Source organism: Bison bison, unplaced genomic scaffold, assembly GCF_000754665.1.
Source record: "Bison bison bison isolate TAMUID 2011002044 unplaced genomic scaffold, Bison_UMD1.0 scf7180017864471, whole genome shotgun sequence".
NCBI lineage: Eukaryota > Metazoa > Chordata > Mammalia > Artiodactyla > Bovidae > Bison > Bison bison.
The window spans coordinates 19,669,551-19,686,543 of NW_011495032.1; the positions used below are offsets into that span (position 1 = coordinate 19,669,551).

Consider the following 16,993-nt stretch of genomic DNA (forward strand, 5'->3'; position numbering starts at 1 on the left):
ATGTCTGGCTCTAGGTGAGTGATCACACCATCATGATCATCTGGGTCATGAAGATCTTTTTTGTACAGTTCTTCTGTGTATTCTTGCCACCTCTTCTTAGTATCTTCTGCTTCTGTTAGGTCCATACCATTTCTGTCCTTTATTGAGCCCATCTTTAAATGAAATGTTCCCTTGGTATCTCTAATTTTCTTGAAGAGATCTCTAGTCTTTCCCATCTGTTGTTTTCCTCTATTTCTTTGCATTGATCACTAAGGAAGGCTTTCTTATCTCTCCTTGCTATTCTTTGGAACTCTGCATTCAGATGCTTGTATCTTTCCTTTTCTCCTTTGCTTCTCGCTTCTTTTCTTTTCACAGCTATTTATAAGGCCTCCCCAGACAGCCATTTTGCTTTTTTGCATTTCTTTTCCATGGGGATGGTCTTGATCCCTGTCTCCTATACAGTGTCATGAACCTCCGTCCAAAGTTCATCAGGCACTCTACCTATCAGATCTAGTGTCTTAAATCTATTTCTCACTTACACTGTATAATCATAAGGAATTTGATTTAGGTCATATGTGAATGGTCTAGTGGTTTTCCCTACTTTCTTCAATTTAAGTCTGAATTTGGCAGTAAGGAGTTCATGATCTGAGTTACAGTCTTGTTTTTGCTGACTGTATAGAGCTTCTCCATCTTTGACTGCAAAGAATATAATCAATCTGATTTCAGTGTTGACCATCTGGTGATGTCCACGTATAGAGTCTTCTCTTGTGTTGTTGGAAGAGGGTGTTTGTTATGACCAGTGCATTTTCTTGGCAAACTCTATTAGCCTTTGCCCTGCTTCATTCCGTACTCCAAGGCCAAATTTGCCTGTTACCCCAGGTGTTTCTTGCCTTCCTACTTTTGCATTCCTGCCCCTATAATGAAAAGGACATCTTTTTTGGGTGTTAGTTCTAAAAGGTCTTGTAGGTCTTCATAGAACCATTCAGCTTCAGCCTCTTCAGCATTACTGGTTGGGGCATGGACTTGGATTTCTGGGATATTGAGTGGTTTGCCTTGGAAACAAACAGAGATCATTCTGTCATTTTTGAGATTGCATCCAAGTACTGCATTTCAGACTCTTTTGTGGACCATGATAGCTACTCCATTTCTTCTAAGGGATTCCTGCCCACAGTAGTAGATATAATGGTCGTCTGAGTTAAATTCACCCATTCCGGTCCATTTTAGTTCACTGAATCCTAGAATGTCGACTTTCACTCTTGCCATTTCCTGTTTGACCACTTCCAATTTGCCTTGATTCATGGACCTGACATTCCAGGTTCCTATGCAATATTGCTCTTTACAGCATCGGACCTTGCTTCTATCACCAGTCACATCCACAGCTGGGTATTGTTTTTGCTTCGCTCTATCCCTTCATTCTTTCTGGAGTTATTTCTGCACTGATCTCCAGTAGCATATTGGGCACCTACCGACCTGGGGAGTTCCTCTTTCAGTATCCTATCATTTTGCCTTTTTATACTGTTCATGGGGTTCTCAGGGAAAGAATACTGAAGTGGTTTGCCATTCCCTTCTCCAGTGGACCACATTCTGTCAGACCTCTCCGCCATGACCCACCCATCTCGGGTGGCCCCACAGGGCATGGCTTAGTTTCATTGAGTTAGACAAGGCTGTGGTAGGTTTGATTAGATTGGCTAGTTTTCTGTGATTATGGTTTCAGTGCGTCTGCCCTCTGATGCCTCTTGCAACACCTACCGTCTTACTTGGGTTTCTCTTACCTTGGACGTGGGATATCTCTTCATGGCTGCTCCAGCAAACTGCAGCCGCTGCTCCTTACCCTGGATGAGGGGTATCTCTTCACTGGCTGCCCCTCCTGACCTTGAACGTGTAGTAGCTCCTCTCGGCCCTCCTGCACCCACGACTACAACTGCATGCTAGCTACACTTGGGATGTCTAAAATGTACCTTAAATACAATCTGTCTAGAACTGAACTCTTAATATCCTTTAGATCTGTTCCTCTTACATTTCTCCCCACCCTGGCTAATCATAATTAAATTCTTTTAGTTTTTCTAGTTTGAAATGAGGTAAAGTGTCAGTCTCTCAGTCATGTCTGACTCTTTGCGACCCCATGGACTATAGCCCACCAGGCTCCTCTGTCCACAGAGTTCTCCAGGCAAGAATACTGCAGTGGCTTGCCATGCCCTTCTCCAGGGGATCTTCCTGACCCCTGGGTCAAATCTGGGTCTCCTGCATTGCAGGCAGATTCTTTACCATCTGAGCCACCAAGGAACCCCTTTTTCTAGTTTGGGTCATCCTTAACTCTTCTTTTTCTCTCACATTTCCCCTCCATACCTGAACTGCCAGCAACTCCTTTTGCCTTTGAGATTTATACCAGTCTGACCATTTCCTATCATTTCCACTGCTATCAACTTGATCCAAACCAAAATTACCTTGCCAAAATTACTTCAGTAGCTTCCTAACTGGTGTCTCTGCTTCTACCTTTACATCCCTTCAGTTTATCCTCAAAAGCACACTGACACCAGAATGATACTGTTATAACCTAAAACAGGGTTAAATGGTAAAGAATTTGTCTGTGAACGAAGGAGACACAGGTTAGATCCCTAGACCAGGAAGATTCCACATGTTGCAAAGCAACTAAGACCGTGGGTCACAACTATTGAGCCTGCGCTACTGAAGCCGGAATGCCTAGAACCCATGCTCTGCAACAAGAGAAGCACTGCAATGAGAAGTCCGTGCACTGCAATGGAGAGTAGTCCCTGCTCTCAACTACTAGAGAAAAAGCCCGAGCCGCAACAAAGACCCAGCAGAGCCAAAAATAAATAAAAATTAAAAAGAAAAAACCTACAACAGAACATGTTATTCCTTTGTTCAAAAACCTCTTTAGTGGCTTTCTGTATCATTTAATAAAAGGCAAAATTCTTAAAATTGCCTGCAAGATTCTATAAATTACCTTCCTCCCAAACTTTCCTTCTACTAACTTACTGTTCCAGCCATACCAGACTCGTTTTTCCTGAAATACAGGACCCATGTGTTTGCCTCATATATTTGTTTCCTCTTCCTACAGTACTTTCCCTAGGTATCTAAATAGGCTAAGTAAGTAAGTAAGTGAAGTCGCTCAGTCGTGTCTGACTCTTTGCGACCCCATGGACTGTAGCCCACCAGGCTTCTCTGTCCATGGGATTCTCCAGGCAAGAATACTGGAGTGGGTTGCCATTTCCTTCTCCAGGGGATCTCCCAACCCAGGGATCAAACCTGGGTCTCCTGCATTGCAGGCAGATGCTTTAACCTCTGAGCCACCAGGGAAGCCACTCCCTCATGTCCTTAGTTTGTATCAAATTGTCTGTGTCTCAACAGAGTTCTTCACTGGGTGCCCTTATTTATAATTGTAGTCTACCTTCAACTACCTATCTCCCTTTTCTGTTTTTAACTCCTGGTATTTATCACAAGAAAGTATGTATTTTTCTTATTTATGATGTTTTCTGCCTGCCTCTCCATATTGGAACATAGTTCCATGAGGGCTTAGATTTCTGTTTTATTCATTCCTATATTTGCATGCAGACTCACATGATGAACGAATGTGGTTTCTTCCATCTAAAATGTCCTCTCACTTTCCCATACCCAAGTCATATCCATTCAACAAGACTGAGTTGTCTCTTAATCCCTATTGTACTTGCTTGTAACAGAAATAATACTTCCTAAAAGCCTCAATTTAAAAGAAAGTCTATTAGTTCTATTAAAAATGTAACATGTATTTGTTAGAGAAAACAAGACAACAACAACAAAAAGAACAAAAACAAAGCACCTAATACATAACATTAGAGACACAATTGCTTTTTGGGAAAGACATTTATGGAATTAAATCTCATTTTGAAATCACATCTAATTTATCTTATCTAATAACTATCAGATATGTAAAAGGTTCTGTTTCATCTTACGGCTTGTTTCATCCTACAATAAGTGTAGATTTTAGCTAAAAAATATTTGAAGTAATTTTATTTTCTTTTTTTTTGAAGTAATTTTAAAATGCTGACTTAGGCAACAAATCAAGACACCTAAATTTCATTTTCAAGATACACAGGAATACCAATGACTGGATGACTATAGCTTTACAGTTAAGTCTTGAATCAGGCAATGCAGGACCTCCAACTTTGTTCTTTGCCAAGATGGGTCTTTTTTTTTAATTATTTGTTGCTTTGATTCTTTCCACATAAGCGTATCAATTTTAAAAAAAGAACTACTGGTATTTGATTTGTAAAGCATTAAATCTACTGGTCTATTTGGGGAAAATTTGGGATTCCCTTGTAGCTCAGTCGGTAAAGAATCTGCCTGCAGTGCAGGAGACCTGGGTTTGATCCCTGGGTTGGGAAGATCCCCTGGAGAAGGAAATCGCAACCCACTCCAGTATCCTTGCCTGGAAAATCTCATGGACAGAGGAGCCTGGTGGACTGCAGTCCATGGGGTTGCAAAGAGTCGGGCACGACTGAGCGACTAACACTTGGGGAAATTTTACATCTTAATCTTGAGATTCTAAACCATAAAGTTGGTCTGTTCATTTATTTTGGATTTCTTTAATTTCTACCATCAGGGTTTGCAGTTCAGCAGGGTTTACAGTTTTCAGTGAATAGATCTTGCACATCTTTCACTAAATTTATCCATAAGATTTTTTACACTACTGTAAATGCATTTCAAAACTTCACCTTCCATTTGATCACTGATTTCTAAATATTGACCATTTACCTGTGATTCTGCTAAATTCACTTATGAATCCTAAAACTATACTTCTACTACTTTAATCTTAAAAATTCTGATGACGTTTTCATTTTAATTCAATTCAAAACATTTTCAAATTTCACCCATGATTTTCTTTTTAACCTCTAGGTTATCTAGAAGTCATTTCCAAACATTGGACGATTTTCCAGATATCTTTTGTTGAGATTTCTAATTTAATTCTGTTATGTTCAGAAAATAAACCCTGTATGACTTCAATCCTGACACTGAGACTTGTTTTATGGCTTAACATATGGCATATCTTAGTAAATGTTCTATGTGCACTGAAAGAGATCACAGTTTGTTCAGTTGTTGGGTGTGGCCTATAAATATCAGTAAGCCCAGCTTGTTTCTACAGTTGTTGGGCATGTTCTATAAATGTCCACAGGTCAAGCTGATTAACAGTGTTAAAATCTTATATAGTTTACTGGTTTGCTATTTATTTCATCAATTATTGAGAGACGATTGTTGAAATTATCAACTCTAATTGTGAATTTACATATTTTTCCTCTAGTTTGTTAATTCTGCTTCACCAACTTGGAAGCTCTGTTACTAGGTGCATACTCCCTTGAGATTCTTGGCCTTCTTGATGAGCTGACTCTTATCACCAAGAAATGTCCCTCTTTTTCAACGTAATGTCCTTTGTCCTAGAATCTATTTAATTGATACTAAGATTGCCATGCTAACTTTCATACTATCTGTATTTGTATGTGTATTTTTTCCATTCCTTTACATTTCTTAATCAGGATTTTTACATCTAAAATGGCTTTTGCTTTCCAGTACTCAGATTAGCATATAGTTTGGTGGCTCTTGTTTTTTAATCCAGTCTGACAAGATCTTTCTTTTAATTGGAGTGTTTAATCCATCTACAATTAATATAATTATTGATAGCTGCACTGAACTCTGTCATCTTGCCATTTGTTTTCTGTTTGTCCCATCTGTCTTTCGGTTCTTTCCTTTCAGACTGAATACATTTTATTGTACTTCACTGATACTGCATTTTTTTACAAATCAAAGGTCTATGGCAACTTTGCACTGAACAAGTCTATTGGTGCCATTTTCCAATAGTATTTATTCACTTTGTGTCACATTTTTGATAATTATTGCAATGTGTCAAACTTTTCCATTTTATTTGTTATTGTGAGCTGTGTGATCACTGACCTTTGATATTACTACTATGATGGTTCAAACGATGGTCAGCATTTCTTAGCAATATTTTAAAATTAAGGTATGCACATTTTTAAAAACATGATGCTATCACACACTTGATAGTCCATGGTATACTGCAAACATAACTTTATATGAACTAGACCCCAAAAAATTCATGAGACTTGCTTAATTGCAGTATCTGCTTTATTGCAGCAGTCTGGAACCGAACCTGCAGTATCTCTGAAGTAGATCTGTATTTCTCCTCCATTTGTTCTTTAGCTGCATCTCCTTTTTTGTTGTTGTTACTCTAGAAATTACAATATACAACCTGATCAGTCTATCATGAATTAACATTACACTTCTTACTGTAGTGGAATAATTCTATTTATTCCTCTTCCTATCTTTTCACCATTAGTATATATTTTCCTTCTAAATAAATTATAAACTTCATAATGAATTCATTACTGGAAATAAATTTTTTAACCTTTTAATTCTGAACCAGTTAGACACTGGCTCTTTAATCCTAACCCTTCCTCCTTGGTATGCTATTGCCTTGTATTGCCATGTGCATACATAATGTAGCACTCAAAGACTAAAAGAATCAAATTTTAGAGCTCCTATCTATGCCTAGTTCTTGGTTCTCTTCTTCTCCTACTCTGACCACAAATCTAGCTATTTCTGTAGTCCCAAATGCCAGCCTCTGCCTTCTTCAGCGTAGTGATGTCAATTTGCTCTGTTTCATCTCTAAGAATTTACCCCATGGTCTGCAAAATGCTTCCAGGCAGAAAGCTGGGCCCTCATGGAGCTCCCATCACATGTTATCCCTCTTTCAGTGATCATGGTCCTTTACCATTTGGTTGTCCAACATCTGAAAACATGTGCTTCAGGTATTTTCACTAGTTTTGTAATTGTTTATATATGGAAGTGGTCTACTCTGCTGCTGCTGCTGCTAGTACCAGTTAGACAATTAGCAGAATTAACAAACTAGAGGAAAAAAATAGGTAAATTCACAATTAGAGTTGATAATTTCAACAAATCCATACTAATGGATTTAGGAAATGCACTGCACTTCTAATTAGTATATAAAGGAAAAAAAATGTGTTTTCCCAAAATTCACAAGAAAGAGTACCTGTAAACTGAACTTGAACTTCAAAACCCACAACTGAATTCAAAGCAATAGAATTTCACACAAGAAAACCTTTGGGCCACTTTTGCTTCAACTTCTGTGTGTGTGTGTGTACACACACAACCTTTTGGACCTCATGGACTGTAGCCTGCCAGGCTCCTCTGTCCATGGAATTTGCCAGGTAAGAATACTGGTGTAGCAGCCATTTCCTACTCCAGCAGATCTTCCTGACCTAGGGATCGAACCTGTATCTCCTGTACTGGCAGGCGGATTCTTTACCCCTGAGCCATCTGGGAAGCTCATGTAAACAAATAATTTAAAATATGCTGAGTCTCTTCAACAAACAAAGATACCAGTAGGCTGATCACTACTGATTTGCATGATTATCTCATACCTTATAGAGCTTGAGAATTGTTTTAATGCATTCATGCACAAACTTGGTCTGTTTCTGAAGACTTCCACCATACAGTGCCACCAGTTCTTCATTGAAATTCACGCTAAAGAAGTCAAAGTGGTATTTGAAGTCAATGTCTTCGGCTTTTCTAAGTGCAATAGAGCCAATAGAACGAACTGCAGAGGAAAAGGATTAAGTGCATATGAAACAAAAATTTTTAAAGTTTCTTCTATTCTAAAGCTTCAAAATCTCTTAACAAATAACTATCTCACACTCTGAATAAAACATATTTCAGGGTGACATCCTTAATAATATCACTTTAGAAGAACAAACCCACCTAGCCAATTGTGTGTCTTGTTCTATAAATTTTTAAAAATTAAATATAAAGTGAATGGTTCATTCATTCTCTACCTGTTTCCCCTTCAGCAGGGGCAACAACAGCTAAATGGGAAGAAAGGAATCCTTGCGCAATAAGAAGTAGGAACTTTGTCAAACTTGAGGATTTTAAGAGTGAGAAAATCCTACAAATGTCTGCTCATTACAGCTCATCACAGTGGTTTTAAATACTCATGGAAGATTTGTCTTTTTTTCTTACACATGACATCACTGTAAGTAAATCTTGTCATGCTCTACCTTCTAAATATTTCCCCAATCAAGCCTTCTTCACCACTTCCACCACTACCTTCCTAATCCAAGCATCATCATCTCTTGCCTGAACTACTCTAATAGTTTCCTAAACAGGCTCTCTGTTTCTACTGTTGAACTTTGTGATAAAACATATATATGTATATAAGTAATATACATATATTGTGATAAATATGTCACATATACTATACATATATAGTGATAAAGTGTGTGTATATATATATATGTATAGAAACAATTTTTTAAGTTGCTGGTCTCTTAATTTCAAATGTAATTCCCATTTCCCACAATTATACTCTCTAGGTTTTGGGTTTAGTAAACAAAACATTTGTTTGCCACTCAATTTTTTTAAACATATATAATTCACAAACTATGTAACTCATTGTGCAAAGCATACAATTTAATCATATTTTGTATAGTCACAGAGGTATATAATCGTTTTCTGCAATCTAACTTCAGACATTTTTTAATCACTCCCAAAAGAAAACCCTTTACTCATTAGCAGTTACTCTTCATTATTCTCTTCCTCCTAATTCCTAGAAAGCACTAATATATGTGTGTGTGTGTGTGTGTGTGTATAAAACTGAATCACTTTGCTGTATACCTGTAACTAACACAACACTGTAAATCAACTATTCTTCAATGTTTTAAAAGATCTAAGATAAAAAATCAGTAAAAGTTACTTTTACTAGGTTAAAAAAAAATGTTAAGCAGAAGAAGCCAGTCACAGAATAATACACACTGAGTGATTACAGTGAAAAGTTTAAAACAGCCCAAAATTGGGACTTCCTTGGTGGTCCAGTAGTTAAAACTTGGTGCATCCACTGCAGGGGACACAGGTTCAATCCCTGGTCGGGAAACTAAGATTCTGCATGCTGAGTGGCAAGGCCAAAAATAAAAATAATAATAAAATAAAAAATATCAGCTCCTCTTTAAAAAAAAATTTCCTTAATAGCCCCAAATAAGTAGAATGAATTAGAGATGCACACTAAGATGCTAAAACTATAAAGAAAGTAAAGAAAATAACTACCTTAAACTTAGGATTGTGGCTTCATCTAGAAGGGAGGGAGGGAGTTTTAATCAGGAAAGGGCACACAGGGGCTTCCAGGGTGCTGACGATCTTCTACTTCTTGACTTGAGTATGGCCCCTGGGTACTCACTCTACAATCATTTTTAACCAAATAGTGATAGTCTACACATTTTTCTGTTTATGTGTTATACTTCAAATACAATGATTAAATTTTAAAAATCAGAGTTTATAATTTCCCACCCAACCTCTCCAGTAGTTATCCATCACATTTAAATCAAAATTCTAAGTCTCTTCCACAGCTTTTATGATACAGCCTGTGACTACTTTTCCATCCTCATCATTTTTCACTTTCTCTAGTCTCAGTAGCCTTGAATGCACCAAACGTGTTCCTGCTTCCACGTCTTCCCTGAAACAGTACCATACCTTAGTCCCTTGCCATACTCAGGCCTCTGCTCAAAATGTCATCTCCTCATACTGGCCACTTCATCTAGTCACCTCTTGACCCTGTTTATCCTTTATCCCTTACTCGTTTATTTTTCTAACTTTTAACATTGCTGCTAAGTCACTTCAGTCGTGTCCGACTCTGTGTGACCCCATAGACGGCATCCCACCAGGCTCCTCCGTCCCTGGGATTCTCCAGGCAAGAACACTGGAGTGGGTTGCCATTGCCTTCTCCAATGCATGAAAGTGAAAAGTGAAAGTGATGTTCTCAGTCATGTCCGACTCTTAGCGACCCCATGGACTGCAGCCTACCAGGCTCCTCCATCCATGGGATTTTCCAGGCAAGAGTACTGGAGTGGGGTGCCATTGCCTTCTCCGACTTTTAACATTACTGGCATACTAATATCTAGAATATCTAGAATACTGCCTAATATCTAAAACACTGCTTGGCTCATGGTAAGTACCTCATAAATATTTGCTAGCTAAATAGATAAACATGTAAGTAATTATACTTTGTTGCTGTTCAGTCACTAAGTTGTGTCCAACTCTTTGCAACCTCATGGACTACAGCACACCAGGCTTCCCTGTCCTTCACTATCTCCTGGAGTAATACTAAATGTTGAAATAATTCTATTCTCATTATTTAAAGAACACATCATTTTTTTTAACAATAAAAAAGGGATTTTAGCTGAAATTACTTCTACATTGCTTGACTGTTACACTAGGAATAACTGTTATATTTCAATTTGGAATATGTACACAAATCTTCCCCAACCCCACCTTTCTGTGTTTGCCTCCGTATTTCTAGATCTAATTTAAATAGCTCCAAAAGAAAGAAATCAATCTCCTCTCTTGCTCAGCATAACTTAAACCACCCATTTACTTCTCTAGTCAATCCTTTAGGTTCTCTTTTGTGTACACTCAATTTCTAACATAAACCTCTTACCTCTGCTGATTCCCAAATCCCTATATCATCTATTTATCATCATCTTATCTTCTCCTACTTATTCTCTGCAAAGTGGCTTTCAACTTTTTTTTTATATACTTGTCACATACTTCTCTCAGATAAAATGTCATATATTTGTGTCTCCCAGTATGCGTAGTGAAGTAGTTAATGCAGAGTATGTATCTGAATTAATTCTTTAACTGAATTTCACAGCTTTCAAAATTTATTTTTGAGACTTACCTTGCTTATAACTTCCAGCATTACCAGGAAGAAAGAGAACAGGAATACCCGTTAAAGGGAGAACTTTGTGTTCTTCAGCATAGGACCCTTCTCCATAAAGATACAATTCATAAGCAGGATAGCGTTTTGCCAGTTTCTTTGGAAGTTCAATTTTCTATAGGAAAGAGAAAGCAATTTCACTTTAATATGTTTTAGTAATACAATTCAGTCTCACTATATCCAATTTTGAATTATACAAATTTGAAACAATACAATATAAAAACATTACTGATGATAAAAACTATACTTAATGAACAACAAAGTTCTACTTTTAGTTTACACATATGAAGCATCCGTCTTGAATTGTGTGAGTTTTAAACCATGTAGTCTTTAAGAAAACATAAAATGAGACTACTTAAAATTCTAATAAATAGAAATTACTCAAAATAGCTGCTGACAAGAGAAAAATACTGGTTTATGTCAGCATGCTCCATGTTAACATAATTGAAAATGCATTATATTTAGTATCACTTATCAATTATACTTAGAAATGATAAAAGCTTTCCATTATTAAATGAATTCTTTTTTGCTATTTTAAACTGTTTTGTAATGTCTCTCTCCTTTTACTCAGGTCCTAACATAAACTCCAAGCTGTTGTATCATTCAAAGGAAAGTAAGTTTGTTTTATAATGCAGCTTTCCTACCTCTCAACTTAATACGCTTGACCTACAATGTACTTAACAAATTAATCTGAATCCTACAGCCATGACTTGGTCAAGACATGGACAGTCTTCTCACCACAAACATTCCAATGAAGTAGCATCTGTTTCAGTTTTCATGGACCTGGTGCATGGTTTGTCAGCGAGCCTAAAACTACTCTGCAATTCATATTATTATTTACCAAATGAGCCAGTAATTGACATTTCTTTCAACAAAATATAAATGAAGTCTTAATGTCATCCCCAAAAGGTAGGCATCTATAAAATTAGTAGTAAAGCATAAGATCTTCTTCTGCTCCTTTTTTTTTTCTTTTTCTCTTTTACCCCTAAGGGATAGAGACCATTAAGGGCTTCCCTGGTGGCTCAGACAGTAAAGAATCTGCCTGCGATGCAGGAGACCCGGCTTAGATCCCTGAGTTGGGAATATTCCCTGGAGAAAAGAATGGCAACCCACTTCAGTATTCTTGTCTGGAGAACTCCATGGACAGAGGAGCCTGGCGGGCTACAGTCCATGAGGTCACAAAGAGTTGGGCACGACTGAGCAGCTAACACTGAGACTAACTGAGAGACCATTAAAAATGAAGCCAGTTATACTGAAAGTAGATTTTATTTAAAGAGACATCAAGAGATTTAATGATCTAGCAGTTATAGATCCTCTGGAGAAGGAAATGGTAACCCACTCCAGTACTCTTGCCTGGAAAATGGACAGAGGAGCCTGGTAGGCATGAGTCCATGGGGTCACAAAGAGTCAGACATGACTGAGCGACTAAACTAAACTAGTAATGTACACGTGCTTGGTAAAAATTTTAACTACTGAGTGAATTTTGAAAATTGTAAATGGGTAATGACTACTGAAAAAAAATCACTGTTCTAAAAAGAATAATTCTGATCATTTATGCAAATTCCTGAATATTTGAGGATGGTACCATAACCAATCTGTGCCAGTAACACCATGAAAACAACTTCAGAGACTGTGAGCTTGTTGTTTAAGTTACTAGCAACTTTATCTCCTCAAATATTCAAAATACAGAGATATCAACTATTTGCTTTAAGATGTGTTTATTTACCTCAACTCAAATTAGTCCCAATATTAATTATGCACAGTAAATAACCAAAAATAAAAAGGATGCAATATTTTGTTCTTTAGGTGTAAATTATGCAAGGAAAAAAAATGAGAGAACAAGGGAACAGTTATCTTAACTTCTTATAATTTAGCACACTATTTGAGATAGTAGCACACACGCAGTAGGTTCTTTTTAGGACGGTGACTAAACAAAGTTTTGAACAAGTTGAAAACTAACTAAGAAGGATAAAACAATCAAATATATCCAAAAAAGTATTTAATTCCCTGGAGACAGAAAAATAAGCAAAAGAATATTATTTGATAAATTTCATAATCTACTATTATAAAAGCAATTTTATAGTGAGAGTGTACATTTAAAAATATGACTGCGTATAATATGGAGTAGAAAAAAGCATAAAGATGGAAAAAAAGACATAGAACAAAATATAAAGTGGGAATCATAGGCAATGGCAAAACTGTGTTTCCAACAAAATTCAAGTTGGGAGTAAGTGGCAGGAAAAGACAGGAAGGGTATTGCCTCGATTGAGGACAGAAAAGATATAGGTACACAAAAAGGATGATGTTTAAAAAACAGAAGATGGTCAAGGAGTTTAAAAAAAGAAAACATTTATAGCAACAGGACTCCAATATATTTTAAATTGATTATTTTAAATGAGAACTCTCCTCTACCAAAGACTAACAATCCATAGTCCATACTGCTGTCAAGAAATAACCTTGTTAAAACATATAGCTTATGTGTTTCTTCACTACACACACAGATGATAAATACTTGAGAGGTCCTTTAAAACCTGGTTCTAATTATTCTTACCTACTTCCTTATAACTTATATATGCCATATTTTAAATGTTTTAATATGTTCCAAAATTCAAGATTCAACACGGTATATACTGAAAAAGCTCTACTACCCTTGGGTTCATTAGTTATCCAATTACCTACTCAGAAGGCAATCAATGTTGGCAGTTTGTGCTTCCAGAAGTAGTTTACATGTACAGTATACACAAATATAAGCAAATGTGTCTTAGGTTATTTTCTCCTCTTCATAAAAATGATAACATACTATAAATACTACTTATGGAATGTATCCTGGTACCTTCCTACCTTCACAAATGTTCTTTATTCCTGCAATTTTCTTGTTTCGGCACTGTGTGAACTACATACATATCCTACATTGCCCAGTACACAACCTCTTCTCTATAACCACTGACTACTCAAGATGAACATGGCTGTTCTCTTCTGTGAAGAGCCTTGTACACACTCTTACAGTGAAATTATAATGTTCAACACATTATATTTTGCCTATTCATTTCATTCCTGTCTCCCTCATTACACTTTAAAGACAAATTTAAAGGCACAATGTCTGATTTATCTCTAATTCCTCCTCACCCAAATCCCATATCTAAAATTTACTTACACAGAGAAGTCATTAAATGATATACTAAATAAACATCACACTTAGTAACAAAATAAGTGATTTTCATTTCCCAATATCAGCATTTCCTTTCAGAGAGGAGGTCACATATCTACAGTCAAATAAATTATTGTATTAAAAAACACAACACATGTTTTTGTCTCAAATTCTACAATTTGGCTAAAATGTAAGGCAAAAGCTTTCAAGGGTAATGTATATTTTGCCTGGTAGGTTTGTGAGATGTTCGACTAACTCTGAATAAGTGAATACAGGAAAACCAAAGGTAGAGGATCAAGAGATAATAAAAAAATTTAAATTCAAAACAATTTTTAGGGTTTCAAATTCCTGTGCCACATTTTATTTTTAAAGTGGAAAATAAAACTGAGCATGTTTCAACCAACCTTTTAAATGCCTCTAAAATTCTGCTAAAGAATATGTAAACAAGAAGTAAAAAAAGAAGAAAAACATCAAAAAAGAGAGAAAAAAAAAACCCAGTAACTAGGATATTCCATACGCTGGATACCAACGTGTGAACAATTAGAGCTTAATATAAAATATAACTAAAAGCAATATAAAAATATGTTTAGAATACTTTAAACAAATAATTGGTTCTTAATAGAAAGCCCCCAGTTATCCAGAAATCTCACTTATTATACTCAAAACGACTCATTTCTGTAGGCAGCTTTTGCAACCTAGTGTGCACAATAAAATGAAGAGTCAAACACAAATACTGTAATGAATAAACACTTTTTACACCATAAACATTTACTGAACATGTGTATCAAAACTCCTGCCACTCTAATATTACAGTACTAAGGTATTATTAACATAAGTATAAAACCTCAAAAATAAATAAATAAAACCTCAAAACAGCAAAAATAAATAAGACTATTCAAGAACAACAAAAAAACCCAAACATCTCTTTTGCATTAGCTACACTAATTTTCTGTGTCTTTCCAGTCAATATTATGCTGCTTTGTTCCCAACACTAAGTGATTTCTACTACTTGAAATGTTAAGATAGCTTCAATAATTGTGGATAATCCAAAAATAAATGGGAATTAGTACTGTATTGTTTCCATTTTAACTAAATTCTTCAATGCAGTACAAAACTAAAACGACCTACTTCAATCTACTGGGAGTTTTCTAATTAAACCAAAGAAAAATAAAAGATTATAAAGGCTCTATTTTCAGTTTAAAAAAAATTTAAACTAAAAGCCCACATATTTAACTATATGCAGGCTCTGATAAACATAAACCAGCATATTCATTTAGAAATTAAAAGACCACTGTAATATGCTAAAATCTGTTCCCTCAATAGTATCTGATATCAAAAGCTTCCATTTCCATATAAGCACTGATCCAAGGTAAAGATCTCAAAACAAATGAAATCTCAATCCCATGCAAGGTAAAGATATCAAAACAAATGAAATCTAAATTTGAATTTTGGCCATGGGAAAGAATGTTCTTCAGCATTTAAATCTTAAGTAGTTTTAAGATCTAAATAATAGCAGGATAATAAAATAATATCCCTCCATAATGACCTGTACACGGAAACAACCAGGATCTGCATCCCTCACCTCAAAGAATAAGTTTTCTATGGTTTTAAATGCATTTTATCAGTATATATTATAGTACACATACTTTTTACGGTAGGGAGTTATCATTAAAATATATATTCCATAATTAGAAGATGCATTTAGAAAGGAAAGAATCATTCCGGTGAAATTTCTTTGGATGCCTGTGTAATTTGTCACTCTTTTTACAGCTGGTCATGAATGAAATTCTAGAGTCTACTATGCTGAACCATAAAGCAACTGTGACTGAAAATATCGAAAACAGAAAGAAAGGTGGGGGCGGAGAGATAGCAGGGCCGGGTCTTTTTAAAATTCCAAACACAGTGAGAAAACAAAAATACCACCAGGAAACAGATTTTACATTCAACTGGTAAGGGGCGACACGCCTCTATACACCCAGGACCTGCAAGACTAGGGGGCTCCGCAAAACCTTCCCAGGAGAGAAATGAGTTAGTTCCTCATTTACTTACTCATCAGGTTAGCCTTTCACATACAGGTAAATCCCTGAAGTCTCTAAAGCAGACCTGGGAACTAGATCTAGGCAATATACGCTCTGTAGAAGCTTGCTTCCCTTCTAGAAAAGCAAGAGCTGACACTCAAACTACTGGGCGGGAGGGGAAGAATTTCGGCGTGTGGGAAGCAAAGGAGGGCTCGGAGCACCTGTTAAGGCATGAAGGCTGGGAGGAGGGATTTGCGGAGAGACTGGAGCTGAGTCTCCGGGGATGAGGGGCGTCGGGCCCGGCCCTTCTCTGCTCGGGATTCGGGACCGCGAACGGGGCGGAGGAACTGGGAGCAACCCCGAGGGGGGCGGGGAGGATGCTCCGGGAACCATCCATCAAGGACCCCACCGAGAACACAGGACACAAAGGGCAGGAGAAGGGGACCGCGGGGGGCTGCGAAGTACTCTGGGGCCAAGAAAGCAGAGACGCAGTAGGGGTAAGGGGAAGGGAGAGGCGCGGGGAGCCGAGGCAGGGGAAACGCACCGAAGGGTAAGGCTGGAGGGGCCCGAGCCTCGGAGCGGCCAGCGAAGGGAGGGCAGAACCTCACCTGATACTCCGGGTACTCAAACATGTAGCTCATACTGCACTTATTTTCCTCAAAGCCGAAGAAGACGTCCCATAGCCCCAGGGTGGCCATGAAGACCATGAGGGCATAAAACGCCAGGTTCCAGAGATTGACAGAGTGGAGTAACATGACGCCTCCCCTAGTATAGCCGTGGGGCCCTCAGCCCTGACTGAGGGAGCAGAAGAACGTCCCGCTGCCCGCGCGGGAGCGAAACCCGAGCAGCGCGCGCCTGCGTGGACGCCCGGCCTGCCCGCGCGCGCGCCGCGCGTTGCGCCTGCGCGCAGCCTCTCCAAAACCTTCCAGCCCAGCGTCTCCCTGCGAGAGCGGAGGCGGCGTTTGCCGCGGGAGCGCGAATCTGAGGACTGAGAAAAGAGAGCGCGGAGTGGGCTGGGCTGGAGAGTGGGGTGAGGGCGCAAGGAAAAGGAAAAGG

General features: G+C 37.7%; 1 protein-coding gene across 2 annotated transcripts in view; it reads right to left on the minus strand.

Moving 5' to 3' along the window:
• The window catches only part of PGAP1 (post-GPI attachment to proteins 1), an 81,056-nt gene extending 64,238 nt beyond the window's left edge, over positions 1-16,818 (minus strand). Inside the window, exons 1-3 of one of the 2 annotated variants that reach the window (XM_010860888.1) lie at positions 16,546-16,818; positions 10,733-10,886; positions 7,431-7,606 (exon numbers count right to left, since the gene is read on the minus strand). In XM_010860888.1, coding sequence (XP_010859190.1) covers positions 7,431-7,606; positions 10,733-10,886; positions 16,546-16,692 — 477 coding nt within the window. In that variant the 5' untranslated portion in view covers positions 16,693-16,818. The remainder of the gene's footprint in view (positions 1-7,430; positions 7,607-10,732; positions 10,887-16,545) is intronic. The other variant, XM_010860889.1, reaches the window with a different exon arrangement.
• Between the last annotated feature and the right edge of the window lie 175 nt (positions 16,819-16,993).